General features: G+C 40.8%; 2 protein-coding genes across 8 annotated transcripts in view; both read right to left on the bottom strand.

The window, feature by feature from the left end:
• Positions 1 to 524, bottom strand: part of Dhrs11 (dehydrogenase/reductase 11) — an 8,008-nt gene extending 7,484 nt beyond the window's left edge. The window contains exon 1 of the mRNA XM_050119569.1: positions 263 to 524. Coding sequence (XP_049975526.1) covers positions 263 to 409 — 147 coding nt within the window. The 5' untranslated portion in view covers positions 410 to 524. The remainder of the gene's footprint in view (positions 1 to 262) is intronic.
• Positions 525 to 4,178: 3,654 nt separating this feature from the next.
• Ggnbp2 (gametogenetin binding protein 2) overlaps positions 4,179 to 13,753 on the bottom strand; it is a 37,715-nt gene continuing 28,140 nt past the window's right edge. For 6 of the 7 annotated variants that reach the window (XM_050119533.1, XM_050119534.1, XM_050119535.1 and 3 more), the window contains 7 exons: positions 13,117 to 13,291; positions 10,425 to 10,619; positions 8,745 to 8,892; positions 7,513 to 7,638; positions 7,278 to 7,426; positions 6,117 to 6,365; positions 4,179 to 4,808 (listed from right to left, as the gene is read on the bottom strand). In XM_050119533.1, the coding sequence (XP_049975490.1) occupies positions 4,605 to 4,808; positions 6,117 to 6,365; positions 7,278 to 7,426; positions 7,513 to 7,638; positions 8,745 to 8,892; positions 10,425 to 10,619; positions 13,117 to 13,291 (1,246 nt within the window). In that variant the 3' untranslated portion in view covers positions 4,179 to 4,604. The other variant, XM_050119536.1, reaches the window with a different exon arrangement.

Genomic DNA, 13,753 nt, shown 5'->3' with positions numbered 1-13,753 from the left:
TAAAAAAAAAAAAAAAAAAAAAGAAAGAAAGAAAGAAAATAGAAAATAAGAAAACAAAATAGGTCTAAGGGAGAAAGTACGTCCTCTCGCTACTAAATATCCATCACTCCTGCCCTCAAGGCCGTTGCAAATGGCCCTGGGGTAGCAGGCTGGTGAGAGCGGGGTCACAACCTGGCTCCGGCCACTCCCCTCCCCCACTCGGAGCCCTACCCCGTGGAAACGACGTCCCTCAGAGCTTCCCGGCTGCTCAGCGGGGCCTTACCTCGATGTTGCCAACGGTGCGGGCACAACCCACCACCTTCAGTCCCTGCTGGACTAATGCCCGGGCCACGGCCGCGCCTATGCCCCCCGAGGCTCCCGTCACCAGTGCCAGCCGGTCGCGCCACCGCTCCATGCCGGCTCTGGCCATGGTCCCGAGCCGTCCGCCCACCCCGTTCGGTGAGCCAGGCACTGAGATCACTGAGCTCGGCCGCTCCCTGGTCACTGCTGGGGCGGGCGCGGGCAACCTGCAAACGTCGGAGCAGCGCCTAGTCCCACCCCCATGCGGGCCGGCCTCCGGCCGGGGCTCCGCCCTCGGGACCTCGGCACCCGGCCACTTCGCGCCCGAGGACCGCCGCGGCCTGGCCGCCGTGTCTCTCGAGCGGCCAAGGGGCCGCCCCTTCCGGCCACGCCCCCGCGCGAGTCCGCCCCTCCCGTGGCTGACGGAAACCGCGGCGTTTCAGGTGTGGGCCCACCAGCGCGAGAGGGGTTCTTGACAGTCTCCGGTCTTGCTTTCTTGGTGAGCGCCTCCTTTTGTAGTGGAAGGAGAAAGAGGATGCATGTATGCAAGGCTTCCTTTGCTCAATCAGCTCCATTTCCAGAGGCCTGAGGCCAGGGTGAGGGACCTAAAGGTTACTCCAGTGCCCTTCCAAACCCGAGTGACTTGATAGCAAGGACTCAGTTCAGAAAAGCTTGTGTTTCCGCCATTAAGACCAGGTGACCTGAGGAAGGGCTTTTAGGCACAGTACAGGGTCCTGTCTTTTGGCCTTACTAATCAAGAACTAATTTGGTTAAAATACCTAAGTATGTTGGGTTCTGCTCCTAACAGGCCCCATGTTCTCCATCTGCCCTTGACAGCACCCTCCCCAGTCCTACTTGGACGCAATGTTATACGATGTACTTCAGTGATCACTGGCAAAAACTGACAATTTGAACACCATGTAGCAAGCAAATTTACAAACTTTAAACAACATGTACAATATGCCCTATAAGATTTTGTTTTGTTTTTTCCTCGTGCAGGCGACTCAACACAGGGCCTCACACTTGTTGTAGGGAGCATCGACCCTACCACAAGGCCTGGTAGCATAAGCCAGCACTATGGAAGGCAGAGGCAGGTGAATCAGTTCAAGGCCGTCTTTTACTACACAGGGAGCTCCAGGCCAGCTGGAACATGAGACCTTTTAACAAAAAGCAAAACAATGACTGTACAGGCACATAGCTGTGTGATGGTATGACCTGCAGCCCTGTCCTAGGCCAGGAATGTGCCCAATTGTCTTTACTTCATTCTCCATTATCGGGTTGTCAGTTTTGTTCAGAGTAGGGTTCACTTTATTCTCTAGCTATTCAGTAAAACTGCCTAATGTCGCTGCCCCCGAGTGGTGGTGGCGCCTTTAATCCTTGCACCAGGAGGCAGAGGTAGATAGATCTCCGAGTTCAAGGCCAGCCTGATCTACAGAGTAAGTTCCCGGACAGCCAGGGCTACTTGCAGAGAAACTGTCTTCAAAAAACAAAATCCTGTCCATCTACCTTATTCATATTTATTTATGGTTGCAGGAGTTGGACCTCTAGTCCAGAGAGACTACCACACAGTCACACAAACCATGCCTTTGCACCCCTTATAATACCAGCACCAGGAAGGCTGAGGCATGATTATAAATCACATTCTGGGCTAGTAAGACCCTGATTTAATTTTTTTTTTTAAATTCACTTAGGGCTGGAGAGATAGCTCAGAAAAGCACCGATTCAATTCCCAGCATCCATATGGCAGCTCACAACTGTAACTCTAGTTCCAGGGGATCTAAATCTAACATCTTCACACAAACATACATGCAAGTGAAAACACCAATGCACTTTTTAAGAAAAAATACAATTTCACTCGACAAGCACCCATTTGGCTACTATTTTTTATATGGTCACAAGGGCAAAACTGTTGCTTTTGGGAATTTCATGTAGCCAGGGGTGTAACTCAGTTGGCAGTGAATGTCTAGTAAAAAAAAAAAAAAAAAAAATTGGCTTAGCTAAGAGTATCTTTCCAGAGTTGTTTGGGTATGTTGCTCAGCTACATACAACCAATTTTAAAGACAACTCAGAAGGTTGACCAAAGAAATGCCATCAACGACCCAGGATATACCATGGAGGCAGCTAAGGTTAAGAGAATCATCTCTAGTTCAAGGCCAGCCTGAGCTGCATAATGAAGCCCAAACAAAAGATGCCTACAATGAAAACTACACCAAGCATGACTGTTATGCCCTTGAAATCTAATTCAATGGTAGGAAGCCCCCAGGATTCACTCTGGCCCCCACTACTCAGATGTGATGTCCTACTACTTTTGTCTGGGGGCCACCAAGTATTATCAACACATAAGCACAAAACCCTAATTATGCATTTGTGGTGCTATTCAAGCTTTTGTTTGTTGTGTGCCAACTGCATTTATATGCAAGTGCCAGACGTGTGTGTACAGGCCAGAGGAAATTGGTATAATTCCTCAGTAACACTGTCCACTTTTTTTTTAAGATTTTATGTATTAAGTATGCAGTGTTCTGGCAGAAGAGGCACTAGATCCCATTATAGATGGTTGTGAATCACCATGTGGTTGGTGGGAATTGAACTCAGGACCTCTGGAAGAGCAGCCAGTGCTCTTAACCTCTGAGCCATCTCTCCAGCCCGCACTGTCCACTTTTCTAAGTACGTTTATGACAGGTGTGGTGGCACACACTCCTCCCAGAATTTGAGACAGACAGACAGATGCAGACAGACCTCTATGAGTTTGAGACCCATCTGCTCTACATGGCAAGTCTTAAAACAAAAACCAGTAGATTTACATTTATTGGTGGGGGACATGCAGACCACATGTGAGGGTTCCAGGAATCAGACTCAGTTCTGAGACCTGGTGGCAAGCACCTTCTTACCACTGCCATCACCTTACTGACCCCACCTCCTATGAGACAGGGCCTCTCACTGGCCTGGAGCACGAGTCCAGTTGGACAGCAAGCCAGTAAGAGAAATTCAGGGATAGGTCTCTAATGCCCAGCACTGTTTTTTTTTTCCTTTTGTTAAAAACAATTTACTTTTTAGACAGTTTCATACAGTATATAACAAATTTAGTCCCTTTCTCTTTACCCATTTACCCAGTTTCATCATTTACATAGTCTCTCCTCTTTTTAGTGTTCTGGGGATAAAACTTTTTTTTGGGGGGGGGGGTTTGACAGAGTTTCTCTGTATATCCGTGGCTGTCTTGAAACTCACTCTTTAGACTAGGCTGGCCTCAAACTCAAGGGATCCGCCTCCATCTGCCTCCCCAGTGCTAGGATTAAAAGCATGTGCCACCACCTCCCTGCTGGAACTTAGGTTCTTAGAAGCATCTTACTGTCATCTCCCCATCACCAATTTGACCCATCATAGCAGCAAAATGCTACTCCTGGGAACCTTTCCCTATCAGTACTCAGCTTGTGACAGCAGTGAACTTTAAAGCCATACCAAGTTCATGGGTGGAAAACCAGTAAGGCTGAGTACAAAAACCAATGTGGTCAGCTCTCATGAATCCTTCCCTGGTCACACAGTCTTAGAGGATGAATAGTTACCAACATTTTGTTTTCATTCTTTTAGGGCAATATGAGCCTCTGAATTTAAGGTGTTTCTGTTACCTCTTTGGGAACATCTAGTGTAGCAATTCAAGTTTCATGAGAAAGGAAGATGCTAGCCAGTATTTAAGCCATTTATTCTTTAAGAACAAGACTAGAAACTGCTTTACTCAGTTGTCAAGTTTCACCAGAGGAAGAATGCTGTCGTGAACAGTCTGCATCTCTATCTTAATTTGCTCTTCATGATCTCTCCATCAATACAGGCCAAGTACAAAGTTCACAAGTGGCAAATACTAAAGCACCACCACACTGAGTAGAAACATGTACACCACATTCTACTATGCGTATTAATAAATACTCTTTATTTTAAATTTTGCACATTGCCTTTAACATTGCGTCCAGACACTTTGCAAGTGGATGTCTACTGTAAACCATATATCCAGCTCACTGTCATTTCTGTACAGAGGTGTAAGTACAACATTACTTTTGCCACTAAGTTGCTTTAGTAAGTCTCACAGGAAGAGAAACGTTTAATGAAGAGATGGCTTAAATCATAAGCAGGCCTGCGCAGCCACGCAACTAAAGACACAAGCCTGAAGAAAGAACAAATGAATGAGGTTACCTCCACCGTCTCCCAAAACAAGGAATCACATTGATTTAAGATAAAATTTTGCCAGAAGTCACTAAATTAAGAGTTTTTTTTAAAAGAGAAGGCGCAGTAGTCATCTTGTGTGTTTCATTGAAAGACAGAGCTATTTTATTTATTTAATTTGCTCCAGCCGTTGTCAACCAGCCACTACAAATGGGCCTCTTGTGGTCATTTAAGCGGCAGTATTTATTAAATTTCTCCTTCAGATGCTGTCGGTATTGTTCTCTATTGCTGTAGAAAGACTGGTTATTAGCCATAAATGACTGTATTTCATCTTGTGAGATAAAGATTTCCTCATCTGAAGTACATTCAGACTCATCCTGCAAATTAAAGCAGCAGTTAAGACCATGACAAAAAATGCAAAATGCTGTACTTGGTGGGGCAACTACAAATTAAAGCGGGCTACCTTTAGTCCCAACCCAGTCACGTGATCTCTGATTGGAATGCTTACGAAATAAGCATCATGGCATCCCATTTTTGAAATTCAGCTTGGTTTGAAACACTATCTACAATTACTCCTTATATACCTATGAGCCTACTTGACTATCACCGTATCTTCTGCCTTTAAAAACAACTAGATAGAAAGAAATGGATGCAACTAATTTAACCAATATTTAAATAACCAGACTTATCTCTAGCTGATCCTATGTTGAAACTTTTATCTCTATACATTAAGTAAAAGACTTTTCTTTCTTTTTTTTTTTTTTTTTTTTGGTTTTTTGAGACAGGGTTTCTCTGTAGCTTTAGAACCTGTCCTAGAACTTGCTTTGTAGACCAGGCTGGCCTCAAACTCACAGAAATCCACCTGCCCCTGCCTCCCAAGTACTGGGATGAAAGGCATGTGCCACCACTGCCAGGCCTAAGTAAAAGATTTTTATCTCTACAAATTAAGATAACATTTTTTTTTACTTAAAAAGTATGTTATATAGAATCACCACTAAACTTTACAACATATACAAAAATAAAACAAGCAACAATAGAATCCTTAATATTCCAAATGACAGTTCCACCAGGACTTAATAATGGAAGGGATAGCAACTGTCTTTCTTTTCATGCATCAGCACACATTACACACTGGGACACTGACTGACATCTGGTAGAGTTCAACTGAAGTTTCAGGAGGTGATATCAATTTTACAACTCTCCCAAGACCAATCATACTTTCCTATATGCCACCTGAAGGAATTAACTTGGAATAAAAGCTTTAGTTCAGGTTATTATTCTAGGTTTTTTTTTTTTTTTTGCGGGTGTGGTGTGATATGGAGGACTTAAAACAGTCTTATCCCAGGATGTCTTCTCTCTGTGGCTGAGCAGCATGAGTCAAACTCCTGACTTTTCTGCCTTTTCCTTTGGGGTGCTGAGATTATACTAATTCAATATTCTTTTCGGGTATAGAAGGATGATTACTATACTGCCACTTGTTACTCTCCCAACTGGTCTACTTTAAGACAAACAACAACAAGACATGTGCTCCAGAACATTACAAAAGCCATGAGTGGAAGAAGAGAAATTAAGTCCCCAAAGAACGATGGAATCAACACCTTTCGTTTCTTAACCTCTCTGTGTTCCCTACCTAAAAGCTTCTAATATCTCCCCCAATTCATATTAAGGTATCATGAACTACTTACAAGAAGTTCAACTAAGCTCTTGGCACCTTTTCCAGAGTCAGGAACAAATGACATTTCTGTAGGTTCTGTGAACTGTGGTACGTTTTTCCTATGGTCAAACCAAGGCAATGGTTGCCCACCCTTCTCAGCGCTGCAACAATTCTCAGGATGTGCATCTTTGGTCTTGTCACGGTGAAACACTGTGTGCATGGTGTTTCCTGAGGTCTCTCGATTACCTGGATCTGTAATACAGCTTCCAAGTTTTTGGATCTGCCAGGGCAAAAAATTTCCCAAGGAAAAAAGGGGGCAAAAACAGTAGCAGTTATTATTCAAGGAAAACCAAAAATTTCCAGGTGGCTAGTGAGCTCCAGGTTAGCCTATGCTTCCAGACAAGACAGTGAACAGTAAAACAAAAGATCTGCAGTCAAGTTTCAAGTCTTGAGAAGTAATACTAAATAACAGCTGCAGCTGATTTACAAGACACTTACCCCATTCCAGATGATATGCTAACCTGTTGTATGTATGATCTTACTTCATCTTCTCAGAACCTAAAACACAGTCTATTATCCTCATTTTTGCAAACAGAAAAACTAAATTTATTAGTTTTTCAAGATTATACAGCTAATTAAAATGATAGATTCTAGAGAGATGGCTCAGGAGTTTAGAGTACCTAACAGAGGATCCAGTTTCGATTCCCAGCACCCACATGATGACACACAGTCATCCAAACTCCAATTCCCAAGGAACCCTGCATTCTCTTCTATCCTCTGCAGGCACGAGGTACTCAGACATACATGAAGGTAAAACATTCATACATGTAAAATAAATGTATCTAAAGGAAATTTTTTATAAATTATGAAGTAAAAAAAAAAAAGTATTAACCAGATCTGTGACTTGTGACTCACTTGAACTTCTGGACAAATAAACACTTCCTCCCCCATATCCACATCCACAAGATGAACAAGCAATGCATCTATATAAAACATGTTTTTTTAAAAGACAGGATTTCTCTGGCTGTCCTGGAACTCACTCTGTGGACCAGGCTGATCTCAAACTCAAAAGATCCGCCTGCCTCTGCCTCCCGAGTGCTAGGATTAAAGGCGTGCCTGCACCACCACTAATTCAAGGAAAGTAGGTTGTTTTCAACTATAAAAATTACTAATTACAAATCACCACACTTACATGTTCATCGCATTTCAACATCTTGCTTTTCTTTTTCTTCTTTTTATTTTTTCCTTTTGTATTATTTTCTTCAGAATTTGCCCAACATTCAACACAACTATCACCATCATCTTCTTTGTCTTCACAGTGATGAACACAGGAATCTTCACCTGCAAAAATTAATAACCCTTCCTATTTATGATATTCTATCAGCCATGTAGTAGATATTAATTAGGAATCTTAAACCCGAGCATACCATGTTCATCATGGTTACAAATTCCCTCAGTGCAGGCAACATCTGAACCTTCTCGAGAACCTGTTTCACTTCCTTCCATGCTAGATGAATATCCACAATCACTACCATTACAGTGTGGAGATACGCCTGAAAATAGAGCAAGTAAAAATAAAAATTCAGAGTCCAGAGAAAAGTATCAAATCTTATTGCCTACAGAAAATAATGAAAATATTTCCATATTTTGTTTCTTGTAAAAAATATTAAATATCAGACTAAATTGTACGGTAGTTTTGGTGATAAAGCAACTTTATAATTTTAATTCCAGCAACGTGGTGGCAGTGTACACCTTTAATCCCAGCACTTGGGAGGCAGAGACAGGCATATCTCTGAATTTGAGGTCAGCCTGATCTACACAGCGAGTTCCAGGATAGTCAGGACCACTAGAAAACCCTGTCTCAAAAAAAACAAAATCAAATTCTAATTCCCAAAAAAACTACTTCTTAAGAGCACTTATACTTAAAAGAAAAATAGAGACTTGGGGTTTCGTTTGTTTGTTTTATTGGCGGCAGGGCTGGGGGCAGTGGTGGATATGCTGGAAAGATGGCCCAATGGTTAGCAGCAATGGCTGCCCTTCCAGGGGACCTGGGTTCTATTCCCAGAATTAACATGGCAGTTCACAACTATCTATAACTCCAGTTCTAGGGGCTCTGACACCCTCACACAGACATATATAGAGGCAAAACACCAACACACATAAAAATAAAAAAATTAAAAAAATAGTTTTGACCTGGTTCTGGGATTAAAAGTATGTACCACTATGCCCAACAAAAGGAGTTTTTTCCTTTTGAATTATCTTTTTTGACTTTTATTCTTTATGTACATTACAGTTTCCCCTACCTCCTCTCCTCCCAGTCCCCCGCCCCAGATCTACTCCTCCTGTTTCCCTTAAAAAAAAAAAGTAAATAGTAATGATGATGATGATGTGGGCCCCTCAGGGATATCAAGAAAACACAGCATAACAAATTACAATAAAACTAGATACACACCTTCCTATCAAGGTTGGACGAGGCAACCAGTAGGCTAGTCTACAGTACTGTTCAAGCAAAGGCAAAAAGAGTCAGAGGCACCCTCCACTCCCACTGTTAAGAGTCCCACAATAACACCAAGCTACGCAACCATAACATATAGGCAGAGGACCTAGCTCAGACCCATACAGGGTCCAGCAAGAGTTATTTTTAAAAAGATTTACTCACCTTTCTTTATTTTAGGAGACCCCAAAAGATTGCCACTGCTAGGACAGGTACACGATGTATTTTCATTGGTAACAATTACTTCTACACAACTATTACCATCTTCGGTGCTGCCACAGGCTTTGCAGCTATTTTCAATGAAGTCTGTTTCCTTTAGGGATGGACATTAAGAGACAATACAAAGATTTACTTCCATAAGGGCTAAATTTTAATTTCTAATTAATTAAAAAGCAGTTCTAAGATTAAAAAAATGAAGAGTATCCATATGGGAAAAAAAAAAATCACTGCAACTAGCCAGAGGCTCATTTCTGTAATCCCAGCATTTGAGAAAGGAGGACTGTCCCAAGTTTTTGAGAAATGGTTTCCTTATGTAACCCTAGCTGGTCTAGAACTCACTATATAAATGAGGCTGGCCTGGAACTCAGAGTTCCATCTGTCTCTGCCTCCTAAGTGCTGGGATTAAAGGTATACACTACCATGCCAAGCTACTGCTGCAAGTTTAAGGCCAATCTGAGCTGCATAGTGAATTCCAGACTAGCCTAGGCAACAGAGTGACATCCTATCTCAAAATAAAAAAATTAACAAAAACAAAAAAGGTGGGGCAGGTAGTGGTGACACACACCATCTGGTAAACAGAGCTGAGTTCTGAAACAACTAGGGCTACACAGAGAAACCCTGTCCCAGAAAGAAAAATGAGAAAGAAAATGTACTAAGCTACTTTACTATAAACCATCAGAAAACAAGAGTTATCAAAAAGGGGGCGGGGGGACCAAAGCAAATAAATAATACCTTCAAAAAAAAAGTTACCAGTATCAAGCAAATTAGGTTATCAATGCTCTGTGTCTTCTTACCCCAAAGGAGTTACTATGATGTTACTATGTTCCTTTTCACTGCTAACTAACAGCAATAGTGCCTTAGTAAGTCATGAGCAGCACAAGTGAAATATACAGAAGTCACTGTATCCTTTCCTTGTTAAACATTAAGCAAAAATCTTCTGACACATACCCAAGCTACAAGAACTCTCTCAAGAAAATCTATCCTATTTGAGCTGCAAGCTGAATTAGAAACAGTAATTTCACTTCAAAGAATGATTGGAACAAACTATGCTTATTCAAATTTGTATATTTAGCAGGTTAATTCCTCAAAAATGAATAAAGTCAATTTATCACTTAAAAAAAGACAGGATTTGTCATCCATAATTAAAAGGGGGGGGGGAACCCTTACATTTTGAAACAATAGCCAAAATGTTGAAAACTTACTTTTTTTCTGAGATGAGGTCTCACTATGTGCACATGGTATTTTTTAAATCTTATTTAATTACTATAAAGTAGGCTTATGATTTGAATTATCTATGATTCCTCCAATTTAATATTTATTACAGTAAACACTGATTAAGTAGAACCCACAATAAGTTTGTGTACTTTAAGAGATAGGAGATTCTGAAGTTGAGAACTGGTCTAGGTCATTCACAAAGCTAATATTCCATTATTTTGAGTTTGCTGTAGAGAGATAACTATCCAACACACTGTCTTTATAAAACAAATGCATGCATTAAATATTGTGGCTCACACATGATTATGGGGGTAAAGTCAATACACAAATTACAGGAACTCATATCTAGAAAAGCAGAGTAAAATACCCAAATCTACAAAGTCTTTCTTCTACCCAAAGCAGCACACACACCTTCTCCTGGCTTACTGCCTTTTCATCTGTTGTGTGTAAGGAAGTAGGAATATCACACACACACTTATTTTTTCGTCTGTTCTTCCGTCTCTGGCGTTTCTTTTCTTGCTTGAGTTCTCTAACTCGTTCTTCCTCTGAAAATTCCTCACAAAGTTGTTCCAGGCGGCTAATACCCTGTACTTTCTCCACAGTCATCTATAAAAACAAAGGTGAGTGTGAACATCAGTCATAACTTCCTTCATCGTTCCAAGGGAATTCTCACTTTTAAATATCACACACACACAACTAGTATTTTATATGCAGTAAATTCAGACAGTCTCCATACAAATCTTCACGTTTTGCTTGTTTTCTGAGGCAGTCTCACTCTAGCTCAAACTGCACTTCTGGAACAGTCTTCAAGTGCAGGAACTATACATGAGCCACCATGGGCAGCAAAAACAAATTTCAATTTTAATTTTTTTTTTGTAGTGCTGAAGATCAAACTGAGACGTCCATGTGTTTTAATATTTTAAATGATAATGTCTTAAAAATTGACTCAAGAAGTTAATGAATAGTTGTACATTATAAGAAAAAAACACACTGCTATTCAAGTCAGCAATATTCTAGTTTTACTTACCCATATTATATACACATACCCCATCTCCTTATTATGGAGGATTGAACCTAGAAACACTATGATCTATCCCTAGCCTTTTTTTCTTTTTTAATTGTGGCTTTCATTAGAGAATGGATCCCCTGGAACTGGAGTTACAGGTGGTTATGAGTCACCACATGAGTATTAAAACTGAACCTGGGTCCTCTGAAATAATAAGCTCTTTTAACTGCATAACCATCTCTCTAGCCCCATTCATTAGTCTACTTTTTAAACTATATGTATATGAGTGTTTTGTCTGCATGTATGTCTGTGTACCACCTGGTACCATGATCTCCAGAAGAGTATCAGATTCCCTGGGACATTGGAGTTACAGAAGGTAACTCCATGTAGATACTAGGAATTAAACTAGGTCCTTTAGAAGAGCAGCAAGTGCTCTTTAACTACTGATCCATCTCTCCAATACCCCATTTATTATATATTTATTTACTATTATCATCATTATTTGAAAAAGTCTATGTAATCCTTAAAATCAAGGAACTTGCTATGTAGACCAGGCAATTCTTGAACACACAATGCTGAGACTGAAGGTGTGCACCACCAAACCCAGCTTTTCCATTTATTCTATATTAAAAGACTATATAACCAAACTAGATAATCTGATCTTGATGATACAAACATTAAAAATATCTGTTTACCAAAAGTCACTATAAATTTTCTCAGACTCTTCAGAATACTTATGATTTTTATGGATGAGTAAATGGTTTCATCCTATTTTCAAAAGGACAAGCAACTCAAAGGCTTACAACCATCAATTTATATACTAATATACAAAACAGTCATTAACCAAATACACATGTTCTATGAATATAACTGAAAGATGACCAAATCAAAGGCACTATACATAATAGCAGCATTACAAATACAAGCTTCCAATGTTCTTTAAAAGCAGCCCCTTTTTTGTGTGTGTGGGAATTGAACTCAGGTCCTCCTGAACACTAGGCAAACATTCTAGTACTGAGTCACGGCACGAGCCCCTAAAAAGGGGTTCTCAACCTGGGGGGGGGGGTCACCTAAGACCATCAGAAAACATAGATATTTACATCATAACAGCAGCAAAATTACAGTTCTGAAGTAGCAAAAATAATTTTATGGTTGGAGTTACCACAACATGAGGAACTGTATTAAAAGACCGCAGCATGAGGAAGGTTGAGAACCGCTGCTCTAAAAGTAGTTTTTACTATCATGTCATGTATATTATATTTGCTGGTTTGTCATCAGACAAACTAAGACTTGTGAAAATTTTCTAACTCTGTTCCTTGGCTGCCTTTCCATTAGCTCTACTTCAGAGCAGCAACATTTTTGTTTTTTTTCCCATAAGCAGAATCTCACTATGTAACTGAGACCAGCCTTGAATTCATAATTCTCAATTTATAAGAAGCAATTCTCTCCTTCTACCATATGAGCCCCAGATATCAAACTTAGGTTGCTGTCAGTCTTGGCAGCAATTGTCTTTAGCTGCTGAGCCAGCTCCCCTGCTCTTTAGCAACATCTTTTTAACTTCGGTTTTCCAATGAAAACCAATACTGCAAAAAGAAAAAACAGGACTAAAAAGGAAAGAAAACCCCACTAACGTCTAAATTCCCCTTCCCTCAGACAAAGTCGTATATCAGTGAACATCAGCTTTCTGAGGCACTGTGGCCCAGTCCAACCCAGTCCAACCTTTTAATCAGGGATGGCAGATCATGCCTAGAATTCTAGCATTCAACAACCAGAAAGGAACATCACCGCAGGTCTGAGGCCAGAGCAAGACCACACAGAAAGACCCTCTTAAAAAAATAAATAAATAAAAATAAGAAAATAAAAATAAAAATAATAAAAGCCAGGTGGTAGCACACACCTTTAATCCCAGCACTCAGGAGGCAGAGACAGGCAGATCTCTATGAGTTTGAGGCCAGCCTTGTTTACAGAGCTAGTTCTAGGACAGCCAGACAGTGAGAGTTACAGAGAAACCCTGTCTTGAAAAACCAAGGGAAAAAAAGAAAAGAAAAAAGATTAGGCCATGACTAATAAATCCCAGTCAGAATTCACTGTTCTTACCTCAAAGCTCTTACGTAAAGCATCAACACCAAGATAGAAGAGCATCTGCCATGTTTGTTCTTCAGCCCGGAGTTTTTGCCAGATCCGATGCAGTCGTTCATAAAGATGAATTCCCAAGCAGGTCAGAACTTCTTCTTGAGCTATATCTATTGTCTTAGCATGCCTTTCTCTTCGCCTATTCAGGACAATTCAACATTAATTTCTAATTCCTTAACCGAAACAATAAAACTTGAAAATCCAGACTTTAAACACAGCCAGCTGTCTGTCTGTCTGTCTGTCTGTCTCTCTCTCTCCTGTCTGTCCGTCCGTGTCTCTCTTTCTCACACCACACACACACACACACACACACACACACACACACACACACACACACTTTTAACCATTGAGAGATGTACATTCAAGAACTGAATTCTAATATTGGTAAAGTAAGGTAATTCAGGAACTGGCTCTAAGGACATGGGTTTTGGAGCCTAGAGAAGTCATGGAAGTGTGTATCTCACAGTAGACTCCTTTCAACTTCCAGTTATAGTAAAATTTAACCATTTTTTGGTAAGTTGGTTTGACAATGAATCGGGGGGGGAGGGGAGGCAATTCCAAAGTGATTCAATCAAGACAAGGCCTTCTACAGTGCCAGTCT

The sequence above is a fragment of the Alexandromys fortis genome, unplaced genomic scaffold (assembly GCF_014885135.2).
Source record: "Alexandromys fortis isolate MF-2015 unplaced genomic scaffold, M_Fortis_MF-2015_v1.1 scaffold_173, whole genome shotgun sequence".
NCBI classification, from domain to species: Eukaryota; Metazoa; Chordata; class Mammalia; order Rodentia; family Cricetidae; genus Alexandromys; species Alexandromys fortis.
This window is presented reverse-complemented; position numbering and strand designations above follow the sequence as displayed.